This window comes from Lepidochelys kempii, chromosome 12 (assembly GCF_965140285.1).
Source record: "Lepidochelys kempii isolate rLepKem1 chromosome 12, rLepKem1.hap1, whole genome shotgun sequence".
NCBI classification, from domain to species: Eukaryota; Metazoa; Chordata; order Testudines; family Cheloniidae; genus Lepidochelys; species Lepidochelys kempii.
Genome location: NC_136391.1, coordinates 24,051,224 through 24,063,835, shown reverse-complemented (window position 1 = coordinate 24,063,835; position 12,612 = coordinate 24,051,224). Strand labels below are relative to the sequence as shown.

General features: G+C 42.6%; 1 protein-coding gene across 1 annotated transcript in view; it reads right to left on the bottom strand.

Moving 5' to 3' along the window:
* LRP3 (LDL receptor related protein 3) overlaps nucleotides 1-12,215 on the bottom strand; it is a 29,843-nt gene extending 17,628 nt beyond the window's left edge. Inside the window, exons 1-2 of the mRNA XM_073307870.1 lie at nucleotides 11,975-12,215; nucleotides 6,228-6,275 (exon numbers count right to left, since the gene is read on the bottom strand). Coding sequence (XP_073163971.1) covers nucleotides 6,228-6,275; nucleotides 11,975-12,215 — 289 coding nt within the window. The remainder of the gene's footprint in view (nucleotides 1-6,227; nucleotides 6,276-11,974) is intronic.
* Nucleotides 12,216-12,612: the final 397 nt, after the last annotated feature.

The following is a 12,612-nucleotide window of genomic DNA, read 5'->3' as shown; positions in this document are numbered from 1 at the left end:
TAAAGCGATCCCAAAGTGCCCTCCCAGTGAGACTGCTCATAGGCAGAAATTGAGAAGTGGACGCAACTGTACTGAAAATAAGATCCACATGATCTTCCCACCAAAGCTCTCAAGTTCTCTCATTACACGTATTGCTACAGACTGTACTTAGAATTTTAAATGTGTTCCTCCTCCACAATCATCACTGTATAAATGCATCATGGGCAGAACTAAAACCATATGAGGTGAGCCTGCAAAGATCATTTCTCCTAACTGCTGCAACTAAAACTTTATAACATTAGGTCCTTTTGAAAAAGGCTCTTCAGCACACTGAGCAGGGAACCAAAACCACTGGTTATACGTTATTGTCCTAAGGCTTCCACCAACAGCAATACTATCATCCTTACACTAATGATTGGGTTTTGTATTAGCACCTGTTGTTGATACTGGATACATTACGACTACGGAACAATAGGATACAGAGATCTTGGCCATGCAAACTTATTTCAATCCTGATTTTGAAAAAAAGTCACACAGACACACTGGTGACTGAGTGGCTGATGTCACAATGCTCACCCGTTAAGCAGTATTTTTAAGATCAAGAAAAAAAACTGCATTTTCAAGTATATTCCGTTTTCATAATTTTAAGATGGAGCAGTATCTAGAGTGATCATACTAGAGTGACCCTGAGTAACAGATGCTTCAAACAGTTAAACTTTTTTGATATTAGAAAGTACATGCAGTAGATTTGATACGGCATGAGATTTTAGTTTTTCAGGTGTGTTCTCCTAGTTAATTCTGCATCACTGCTATCAGCAACACCCTAAAAGAACTATATACAAAGCTAACTAAATAACTCATTTGAAAATGTATGTGGGCAGAAACGGATGTAAGAGAAACAAAGCTTTGCCAATTTAGGCAATTTATCTGATAACATCCACTGGTGCTAGTTACCTTATAATGGCTTCCTTCCTCTAACAGAGCAAGGACACTGTCTGGGCTTTGCTGCTCTTTTTGAAATTCCTAATCTGAATGGACAACAGTTAAATATCAAAAAGAAAAGGAGTACTTGTGGCAACTTAGAGACTAACAAATTTATTTGAGCATAAGCTTTCGTGAGCATCCAATGAAGTGAGCTGTAGCTCACGAAATCTTATGCTCAAATAAATTTGTTAGTCTCCAAGGTGCCACAAGTCCTCCTTTTCTTTTTGCGGATACAGACTAACATAGCTGCTACTCTAAAACCTTAGATATCAAAGTTATCCTTTTGTTGTTTCCTATTAAAATAAAAAATATGTTTGTGTCAAAGACAGTTAGAGAACCACTGACGCATTACGGCAAACTGAAAAAGTACTATTATGTTTACCCAAATCTCATTTAACTGGCATGTGCTTTTGATGTGTCTCATTTCCCATCAGTGCTCATTACCCTGCCTCCTTCCGAGTCTGTTGCCTCCTCCTCTTTCTTCCTTATCCACTATGCAGTCGCTCTGCTGTGAAATAGTAGGGAACTATTTATACATGGTGAGCTGTTCAAGGTCTGCTTTCCAATCTGCTGTTCTTTTACCTTTTATAAAGAATGTTTTAACTAAAATAAATGAATACATATATATTTTTAAAATCTCAATACCTTTTTACTGAAAGCCTTACATGTTGGTAACAAAACAGTCACATCAAATGTTTTTAAGTTTGCGTTCAGTTGGAAACAAGGTCACGGTGCTTTCTCTGTTAGAGTGATAACCTAAAAGGGCACCACTGGGGAGTCAAGGGCAGAGAGTGGAAGCAGACAGAGTGAGAGGGAGAGTGATACCAATGTAAAGAGAAAAGGAGTGCCACAGAATAGTAGTAGAATAAGCCATCTCATATGCCACTTGTTCAGTTACATAATTATAACACCATGATTTGGAAGGGATTGTGACGTCAATAAATTAAGACCCAATCATGCAGTCCATACAAAGACAAAACATCCACTGATGATAACAGATGTTTAAGTACTACACGAATGGACTCTAATTCAGGAACAGACTGATGGAGACACGGTGATTATTGGAGTATATTTACAGGGCTTGTTACAAAGATAACTGAAGTCAAAACATAGCATCTGAAGTCTGGATACAGTATTATGGTTTTTAAAGTTTACTTTAGAGTGACAGTGTTACTATTTCTTAAGGGAAAATAAGTTAAAGCGTCTTCAAATTATGAAAACATCTAAGTGAAAAGGGAAAGCTCTAAGGAGAAAGAAATTCTGGACAATTCTGTAGGTATTATCAGTAACATTACTGGTAGCTGTTTCAAACGACTGTTCAATAGCTGTTTTTTCTCAATCTTTTAAGCAAATTCTGAACAAGAGTGAGAACAGAGTTTATAAAAAGCTAAGTGCAGCCTACATTTCCTGCCTTTAAGATTAGCCAATCAGAACAGTACATCACAGAGAACGGTATGCCCTAGATAACAGTACATTATTTTCAGAAATGCTGTATTTAAAAACAAAATCAATAGTTAGGACAACAATATTTAATCTTCTATATTTTTATATCTTTTTTAAAAACTGTATACAAATTCTTTACGCAAGCCCTGCCATGAGCGATCTGGGCTCAGAGAGCTTCTCTCAAACAGAAACACATCTTAATAATGCCCTCTGTATGGAATATTGAATCAAATCCCTAGTGGATTCTTATTACTGATCAAATGGAATGTAAACAGACACAAGGTCTGCTGGCCAGATAAACTGTGTCACAGAGTGCTTTCCTTGCTACCAAATGTTCATAAGGAGAAGGGTAGTTTTAACATAAAACTGGCAGAGAACGAATCCTCAAATGCTCTGGGAACCTGGCCATGCCCCTCCCTTGTTATGACCCTCCCTCACCATGAACATAAATTTTACAGCTGCACTGGCCTACTCTCCCCTCCCCACAAAACCCAGGCACAGAAGAAGTTGTATGTGACTTACTCCACTACAATGCCCCCCTAGATTCACTTTCCACCATTCCTGTTGTACTGCCAGAAGACAGAGTAACCCATGACAGAACCAAGCCCAGAAACTTTAAGAGTTACAGTATCTCAACATTCTTCATGAAACAAAACGCATCTACCTCTGCCAACTTCTAACCAGAAACACCATTTTTAAAATGGCAATGCAAAGACCTCTTCAATTACACTAAATCAACAAGAAGCAGTGCAATTCTGAATGGAGTAATCTGACCTCACATACAATACAGAGTAATGGATACAGGGCAAAAGCTAAAGAATCATTCAGACAGAATACTGACTAGAGCTCAGTTTTGTTCCAAAAATATTTAAAAATAGTTTTACAAACCACCCACATTTCCACTGGTGTGTAAACTAATCCACAAGACCAACTACCTTCTCCCATTGCAACTGTACTCCCAAGCCCTAGTTCTGTTTTGAACGCAACAAGTTGTGCAATAACTAGCTGACCATGTTATCTTATGGTTACTTCAGCCTCCCTCCTGCTCTTTTCATCCTATTGTTTGTCACACTCACTTATTATGTCTTATTTAAATTTTGATTATACAGTCTTTGAGCTGGGATTATGCGTATCTATGTATTTTAAAAGTGACTCCCACAATGGGACCCTGACCCTTATGAGGACTCAGTGTTGCTCATAATAATACATATAATAATATTGCTATTGACTAGAAAATTATACTAATAATGAGAAATTATTATTTGCATCTCAAGCATAAAACAACAAAGCTGAAAATACCTAAGTGGAGCCTGTGGTTCATGACTAAGCTTCTGAACACAAGTGGCCTCAATTTTTCTCAGCCCCAATAATAACTAAATACATAGCACTTACATCACCTGTTAAATCTCCAGTGAGCTGTATAAGTCTGAAAGTCATGGGGGAGAGGGAGTTTGTAACTGTGACTAGCTAGTCCCTATCCCTCAGGAGAACGGGCCCAGGGTTCACATAGAAGCCTGGGCAGCTGGAGCTCTGAGGCTGCTGGCTCCTTCAGGGTGAGACTGTCTTTCTATCAGGGCTGGCTCCAGGCACCAGCTTTCCAAGCAGGTGCCAGGGATGGCATTCAGTATGGGGCGACAGCCCGTGTCCTGCGGCGGCAATTCCACTGCTCTTCCCGCCGTCGCAGCTTTTGGGCGGCAGCTCCGCCACTCTTCCTGGCGCGGCGGCAATTCGGCGGCAGCTCCACGGCTGTTGCAGCGGCGGCAATTCGGTGGCGACTGCTTGAGGTGGCAAAATTGGTAGAGCCGCCCCTGCTTTCTATGGGGTGCTGTTATGACCTGCCCATCTGCTTAAAGGATGGGATCACAGGAGTTGCATCTTCACAGTTGCAGTTTCCATTTTGGTTCCACACAGTGACCAGGAGGCTCTCTACCCTCAAAGCACCTCATGATCAGAATGAGGGCAAAATGTTTCACCTACATAAACTCCTATTCTCTTTGGTCTCAGTTAGATTGCTCCAGTCATATTCACTTCCCATTAAGCCTCCCTGTTCCCCAAGAGATTCAGGTAGCTGCTCAGGAGGCCAGGAGAAAGTGTCATAAATCTGGAGTCTTCCATGGAAATTAAGAGACGTGGATCTAGTTCAAGAAGTCTGAAGGCACAAGTGAAACACTCAAGTATACAGCTGCCCAGATTCCTGAGCAAACAGACAAGGTATACAGGATTTAACTTATCAACTAGCTGTGACGCTGGTCAGACCCATATCCATCTTGCACAAAATGGCAGGAATAAAGGGGCAGAATTAAGGTTGCTTAGGGGTCCCCCATTTAGCATTTCTATATCTTCCTGTAATGGAGTAAGGACAGAGAGTGTATATACACATTAGGGCTGTCAAGCGATTAAAAAAAAATTAATCACGCTTAATCACATGATTAATCGTGCTGTTAAACAATAATAGAATACCATTTATATAAATATTTTTGGATGTTTTCCACATTTTCAAATATATTGATTTCAATTACAACACAGAATACAAAGTACACAGTGCTCATTTTATATTTATTTTTATTATAAATATTTGCACTGTAAAAATAAAACAGTATTTTTCAGTTCACTTAAGTACTGTAGTGCAATCTCTTTATCATGAAAGTTGAACTTACAAATGTAGAGTTATATACAAAAAATAACTGCATTCAAAAATAAAAAAAATGTAAAATTTTACAAGTCCAATTATCTCCTGTAAATGTAAACAAACTTGTTTCTTTTAGTGATTGGCTGCACAAGAAGTAGGCCTGACTAGACTTGTAGGCTCTAAAGCTTTACATTGTTTTGTTTTTAAGCGCAGTTATGTTAAAAAAAAAAATCTACATGTGTAAGTTGCGCTTTCACGATAAAGAGAGTGCACTACGATACTTGTACGAGGTGAACTGAAAAATACTATTTCTTTTATCATTTTTACAGTGCAAATATTTGTAATAAAATAATATAATATAAATTGAGCACTGTACCCTTTGTATTCTCTGTTGTAATTGAAATCAACATACTGGAAAATGTAGAAAAACATCCAAAATATTTAATAAATTTCAATTTGTATTCTATTGTTTAACAGTACAATTAAAACTGCAATTAATTGCAATTCATTTTTTCAATCAAGATTAATATTTTTTAGTTAATCGCATGAGTTAACTGTAATTAATCAACAGCCCTAATACACACACATCTGAATTTCATGGCTTCCCATTTTTTACAAAAACATGACACTGTTCAATGGAGTGTTGTTTTAGCTGTTTTTGTCCCAGGATAGGAGAGAGACAAGGTGGGTGAGGTAATGTCTTTCACTGGACCAACTTCTCTTGGTGGATCAGTGTTCAGGCTACATATAAGATGGGATATTGGAGCGTTCAACCTTATATTTAGCTTGAACACTCTGGTTAACTTCCCCATACCTAAAGAAGAGTGCTGTGAAACTCAAAAGCTTGTCCCTTCCACCAACAGAAGTTGGTCCAATAAAATATAGTATCTCACTCTTTTGTCTTTCTCACACTCTGTTTAAGAATTTTTTTCCCTGAAAATATTGATGTGTATTTGCAAACATAACCTCAGGCCAAATGTTTTGTCTAGGACAGTGATATTGATTTTGGTGAAATATTACACTCATGTAGAGATTTAAAAACAGAGGAACTTTCTAAAAATCCATTGTTAAACGTCTCTGATAAAGTCATCCAGTTTCAGCAACAGCTTTATCTGCATGGGGGAAAATGGCATCATCAGCAAAATAATAAGAAACTCAAATGCTTGGACGAAATAAGATAAATGTGTCTTACCTAGTGAGGTAACAGCACTTTCTATTTTCCCAGTTAAGAAGAGATTCACTGTGTAAGATAAAAAAAATAGTATTCATTACAGAGTCCATTGGCTTGAGCTGGCAGTTAATAATTTACTCTTTCTAAGCATTTGCAGTGATACTGCATTCATATGTTCTGCATTCTTCAAACAAGAACTTTGCTTATCTATGGTGAGAGTTCACATAATCTGCTATTCTTCTGCTATCCAGAAAACAGAATGTTAGTTGAATGTCTGTCAACTATGCTATGAAGTTGCAAATCTGCTATAAGTTATCTTCTACTGGTTATTTATTGGGGGAGGAGGAAGTGCAATTACACTAAAACATGTATGATAACAGTTGGTCACTTCACTGGTTTCAATGTTGGAAATTAATTATTATGATTATTATTTTTAAGTTTGGCCCCACTATGTAAAGCAAAGTTTATTCCTTATCAACAAATATCACCCTGCAGAAGGAGCTTCAAAAGCCAACGCACCCAGTTCGACTTATTCAATGCCATTAAAAGGAGGGTTTTGTGTTTTTTTTTCTTTAAAAAGTGCTAATCATGAGGGATATGGAGATATCTGCCACCATCTCATTGCAAATTACTCCCCAAGCAATCTTCATATTCTAAAGTCTCACTTCATGAGGAAATGTTTCAGAATACAGCATCAGAAAGAGTGATTCACTGGAACAGTCATTACCAGAAGGTCTCCCACAATGTAGCAAGGGATACAGCAACAGACTGACATGGAAGTAAATGAGACACCTGCCTCATGAATAAGGGGAGTTTCACTAGTCCTGATGAACCATTTGGACAGTCTTCTACAATCCATCTAAAATGCCTAGATACTATGGTGACAAGTGCATTAGAAACACTGAAAAATAACTTAGATATGATCAGAAACTGAAGTGTAAAAACAACACCAGGAAGAGCAGGACTGACTCCCTTCTCCTCTGACAGTCACTTGGGATGCTGTACCTAATTATTATTATTTGTACTGCAGCAGTACCTAGGGACCCTAGCCCTGGAGCAGGGCCACACTGTGCTAGGTGCTATACAAATACAGAACAAAAAGATGGTCCTTGCTCAGAAGAGCTTACAACAGAATTAAAACTAGCATAACAGAAATATTAAGTACCTATCATAGGGGACTGGAAAGTCCAGAGAATGGGATATGCTGCTAAGGGTAAGTCTACACTGCATATAAAAACCCACGGTTGGCCAGTGCCAGCTGACTCGGGCTACCAGAGGTCGGGCTGTGGGACTGTTTCACTGCAGTGTAGACTTCCGGGCTCAGGCTGCAGCCCAAGCCCAGAAGTCTACACTCCAATAAAACAGCCCCGCAGCCCAACCCCCATAAGCCCAAGTCAGTTGGTTCGGGCCAGCTGCAAGTGTCTAATTGCACTCTAGACATACCCTTAGTTGCCAGTTCAAATCCAGTTCTGGTCACCACTGACTGAAACTTATCCCAGTATGATAGCAGTTCAGTGTCCTGTGTCAAATAGTGGAGATTTTTGTGAACAGGAATTCACACAAAAAGACCACTGCGGTTGGCACTAATTGGAAAACTTTTCTTCCTTGCAATCTAAAGTCCAAAAACTAAATAGACCCTCACTGACCTCAGCTGACCACTCACCACCTCAATGGAGAGATCCCCAACAACTGAAGATTAGCAAGCGGCCCTAACAGACTAACAGACTACAAATCACACAAAACTGCAATTATTGAATTGGTGATATTACGATGAACACAACCAGGAAAAGGTTGGTGGCAGAGGGAGTGAACAACTGAAGCAGTAAAATAATCTTCTGTAATTTCTAAATGGCTAAAAAGGATTGCATATTGTAGTAAAAAATGTGAGCAGGAGGGCAATTGAGTAACGATGTTTGTGTATTCTGTGTTAGAAATAGAGCTGCAGATTTGTATTAATAATCATTATTAACACTATCTTCAAACTACTTTAATAGCATTAATTTTATTATGTAATTGACACACAGTAAGGTATGTAATGCTGTGTAATTATTTCATTAATTTCATAGTGTTAGCTTACTCTTGATATGTTGGTAAGTATATCTTAGGGCAATACTCTAATACTGTATTAAAGCTCACTGATGCTCAGCTCCAATATGCCACTCGGTCTGGCTCTTCCCAGCTAGCTCTCACTCAGTCATACTCCTATCCAATCATATCTGCCAGCGCCATCCACTGATCAGTTCTTCTCCCCACATCACACAACCTTGTTCAGATTTTCCTGATCTTCATAGGTCTCTCTCCTAGACATATTTTCATAAGGGAGCTAGTTTACAAAGCACAGAGAAACTAATAGGCTGGGTTGGGAAAGGAGCAGACTTAGTGGCAAGTTGAAGATACACTGCAACTGAGTGGGCAGTGACTGACTCTGCCAATTTCAGGAAAAAGCTGACAGACTTAGAGACTTAGTTCAAACTACTTAGTGACAGAGCAGTAAGTCACCGTACAGAAATCCTGACCCTCCCTAATGTTCCAGATGCTGATAACAGAGCACTGGCACATAAGCATGTCTGTTACTGGGCTGCAGACTTAGATTCTCAAAGGTATTAAGGCTTCTAATTTCCACTGAAATCAATGGAAGGTAGGAACCTAAGTACCTTTGAGGTCTGGGCCTATGCCCTTTGAGACCATACCCTTTAAGACTAGGTGTTTCAGGGAGTTGTAACCTGCAGATAGTGCACACGATGGAGATGGTTCAGCATCATGTGACTGCCTGCTGGAGACACTATAAAAAAATGAACCTAGTTGGTCTTCAAAGATGGGGATTAAGATAAATTTTTGAAGGAAGTCCCTTGGATAGGACCTAGCAGAAGGCCTACGTCTCTAGCAAAGGTGTGCCCTCAACTTTCTCAGCTTGCTGAATGCTAGAAAGGACTTTGGTGGCTGAGACCAAGAGTTCGGAGTTGCTTTCCTTTCATTTCAAATTAAGTCAGCATTGTAAATAGGGCCTTGGACTGAACTGTAGTTAGAGTTTTATTTTACCTTCCCCAGATGGAGAATCAGTCCATGGCTTCCCATGTCCTTTCCCTTCTCATTGACAGGACTATAGCAAGTCAAACTGCCTTCTGTTAGGTCCTAGCTGTGCAAGCTTCCATGCTCTCACAAATGTTAGAGGCCCAGAAGAAAACAGACATCTGTACTGGTCCTTTGGTCTCCCCACAACCCTGGAATCCTTAAAGGTATGGGTATAGAAGATAAACTGCAATGAAAATAGCACATTGAAAGCTCAGTGGAATCATGAGATGAAACCGGAGAGCTGGGAAAAACAAGGAGTCACAGTTTTCCTAGTCCACAGTAAGTGGCTTGTACTGCATGCAATAAGTTTATTGTATAGTCCATTTTGGTGCTTTAGAGCTTAGTCTTGGGAGGTTTTGAACATCTGCAACTTCCACTGAGCTCTGCCTTTCAGAATGAGGCCTTTGGGTTGGAAAATAGCTCTCATCGACTTCTGCTTTGACACCAATAAACTTTGCACCTCTTGTGCCTCTCTTCCACCTCTATTAAACCAAAAATATTGTTGACAGAAGTCGATTATCATTTAACTTAAAGTTAATCCATAAGTGGTAAACATGATGGCTATATGTCTCCATAGCAGCTGGGAGGTGAGATTCCCAGCTGGGGTGGACATTCATTTGGCAGCTGCGCTCCAGCTACTGCACTAAAAATAGCAGTGTAGCCAAGGCAGCATACCTCAAAAGTTAGCTGCCTGAGTACATAGCATGGGGTTCGGCGGGATCGTACAATGCATTTTTACAATTAGTATTGTTTATTATTAAGGATTCTTGGAAGTCAATATTAGTTTATTATATAAGCAAAGAAGGTCCTTTTCAAAGTGGCCATCATTGTTCAAATATCTGCCAAGATATCTAGGTATCATAACAGTTCAGAATGTGGGGTCAGTTACCCGGGCATGGGAAGGCAGCCCTGTGGGCACCCTGGGCACAGGCAGGCAGCCTGGGCATGGGCAGGCAGCCCTATAGGCGTTCTGGGCATTGATGGACACAGAGGCACCTTGGGAACTGGCAGCCAACTATGCACAAAAGCATCTGAAACAAGTAACAATATGTATTTTGCATTTGAATTCCCATACATTAAAACTCGCTGTGAAGTAGAGATTAGAGCAGTTGCTCCAGGCAGGAGGAAGGGAGGGGGAACAGAAGATGATTGGGGAATAGGTGAAACTGGATTTTTCATCCTACCACTATTAAACTATCAACCAGATGAGAACTCTGGCCAAGTGGTGGTTGGGCAAGAACCTCTGACAGGCCTACAAATAACTGCTGCACAGTAAGTGCTACCCTTAATGTGTCTCAAGAGTTAGACCAGGGTATGGACTATGAAAAAGGGGGCTATTATCCAAATATGGGTAAACTTTCTAAGCATTATGTAAGGTTACAGTCATGGTTTCAAAGTCAAGGAGAATCGCAGTTAAAACCCTACTCAAATTTTATATACATTTTATATTTATCTATCTTGACAAGCGCCAACATCTGTGCCCTTATACACCAAGTTTGAGTGCACAGTAAGCTATTTTACAGAGATGTTATAAACCACTGGGAAGAAAGAGTTAAAACAGAAACTGTAATAGATCCACAGATATTTGCACTGTGTATCCTAAACTATAATTTATTATGAGCTTTTTCCTTTAAGCCATCAAATAATATGCATTTTGTTAAGAAGTTTGCACACGTACACGTATGTTGAAATAAATAACACATAACACTGGTTATAAGAAGTGTTGTATATTTATGTGATGGCAGCAGCACTGGTAACATTTGTAAGAATATTCTATTTTTCTTGGGGGTGGCATTTTTGTGAAGCATAGAACACACACAATAAGAAACGCTATTAAGGGAAACCATGCTGACTTATTTGTAAACCATAAGCAAGCCCCAAACGCCCACCGTGCTTACATAGTTACTATGCTGCTAACTTCCAATAAACAACCTCTAGTTACTGCAAGACTGAAAACAGTTCACAGAAATCTATGCAGAAACAGAGAACACAAATGAGAACAAATGCAGCCACAGAAGTCACTCTCCTAGGCATACCTGGCCCAGGCTCTAGGAGACTTTGTCATTCCCCACACCAGACAGAGCTGATCCCATTTCAGCCTGCAGTCTCCTTGCACAAGCAAAGTACATATGCTTGCACTATGCCCAGTGTGTCCAGCAGCTGTATATTTTGTGACCAGCTTGTCTGTCTGTCCCTGCCCAAGGTATTCATCCATGTCTGCCTATGCCCAGGCAGCATGCATGGCCATGTGTGCACCTGCATCTGCATGTCCATCTGTGTTCTGTGAGCCTGGAGGTGGCCAGTGTGCTCCCATGCCCAAGCTGTGGGCACAGCTTTCTGCCAGTGTCCCAGGTGCCTTCGTGACCATCAATGCCCAGAACACTCATAGGGCTCCCTGCCAGTGCCCATGGTGACCATCTGTGCCCAGGGTTTCCACAGGGCTATCTGCCAGTGACCAAAGTGCCCTTCCACGGCCAGGGTGCCCATGTGCCCAAGGTGCACGTCTGTGGCCAGGGTGCCCACGGTCCCGTCTGTGGCCAGGGTGCCCATGTGCCCAAGGTCCCGTCTGTGGCCAGGGTGCCCGTCACGCTCCCGCTGCGCATCCACCCGGCGTTTGTCTGTCCCGCAGCCGCTCCGGGCCCGCACGAGCGTCCGGCTCCCGGCGGCGGCGGCGGCTCGGAGGGTGCTGCACTTACCCAGGCAGATGGCGGTGAGCGGCACCAGGGCGCCCTGCCGGAGCTCCGCGGCCGCCGCTGCAGCCTTCTCCATGGCGGGTCCCCGCCGCCGCCGCCTGCCCTTCGCCGGCGGAGAATTCGCTGCGGCTCCGGCCGGGCTCTCCGCGCCCGCCTCCCCTCTACGCCGAGCCCGCGGCGCCGGCAGCGCGGCAGCCCCGGGGCGCCCCTGCAGCCCGCGGGGCCGGTGGAGGCGCTGGAGCATCCCGCCCTGCCCGCCCCTGGCGCAGCCCCATGGCCGGCCGGCGCGCCGCGGCTCCGGGCAGGTGGAAGGGACACGGCGCAGCGCCGCCGCCGCCCACGTGACGCGCTCGCTGTGCCGCTGCGGCGGCCGGGCCGGAGGCGCGCGGCAGCCCTTCGCTCCCTGTGGCGGCGGCCGCGCACTCACCTCAGGGCACCCGGGGCTGTAGCCGGAGTAGGGACCGGCTGGGGCGACAAGCGAGGAAACCCGGTGGCTGCGGGCACACCCGCCTCCTCCCGTGCCTGAGCCTGCAGGGACTGGGGGACCCCTCCATAGACACGGGGGGGCTGCGGGACCCCCACAGACATGGGGGACTGACTCTGAGCCTACAGGGACTAGCCCCCCCAATAGACACAGGGGT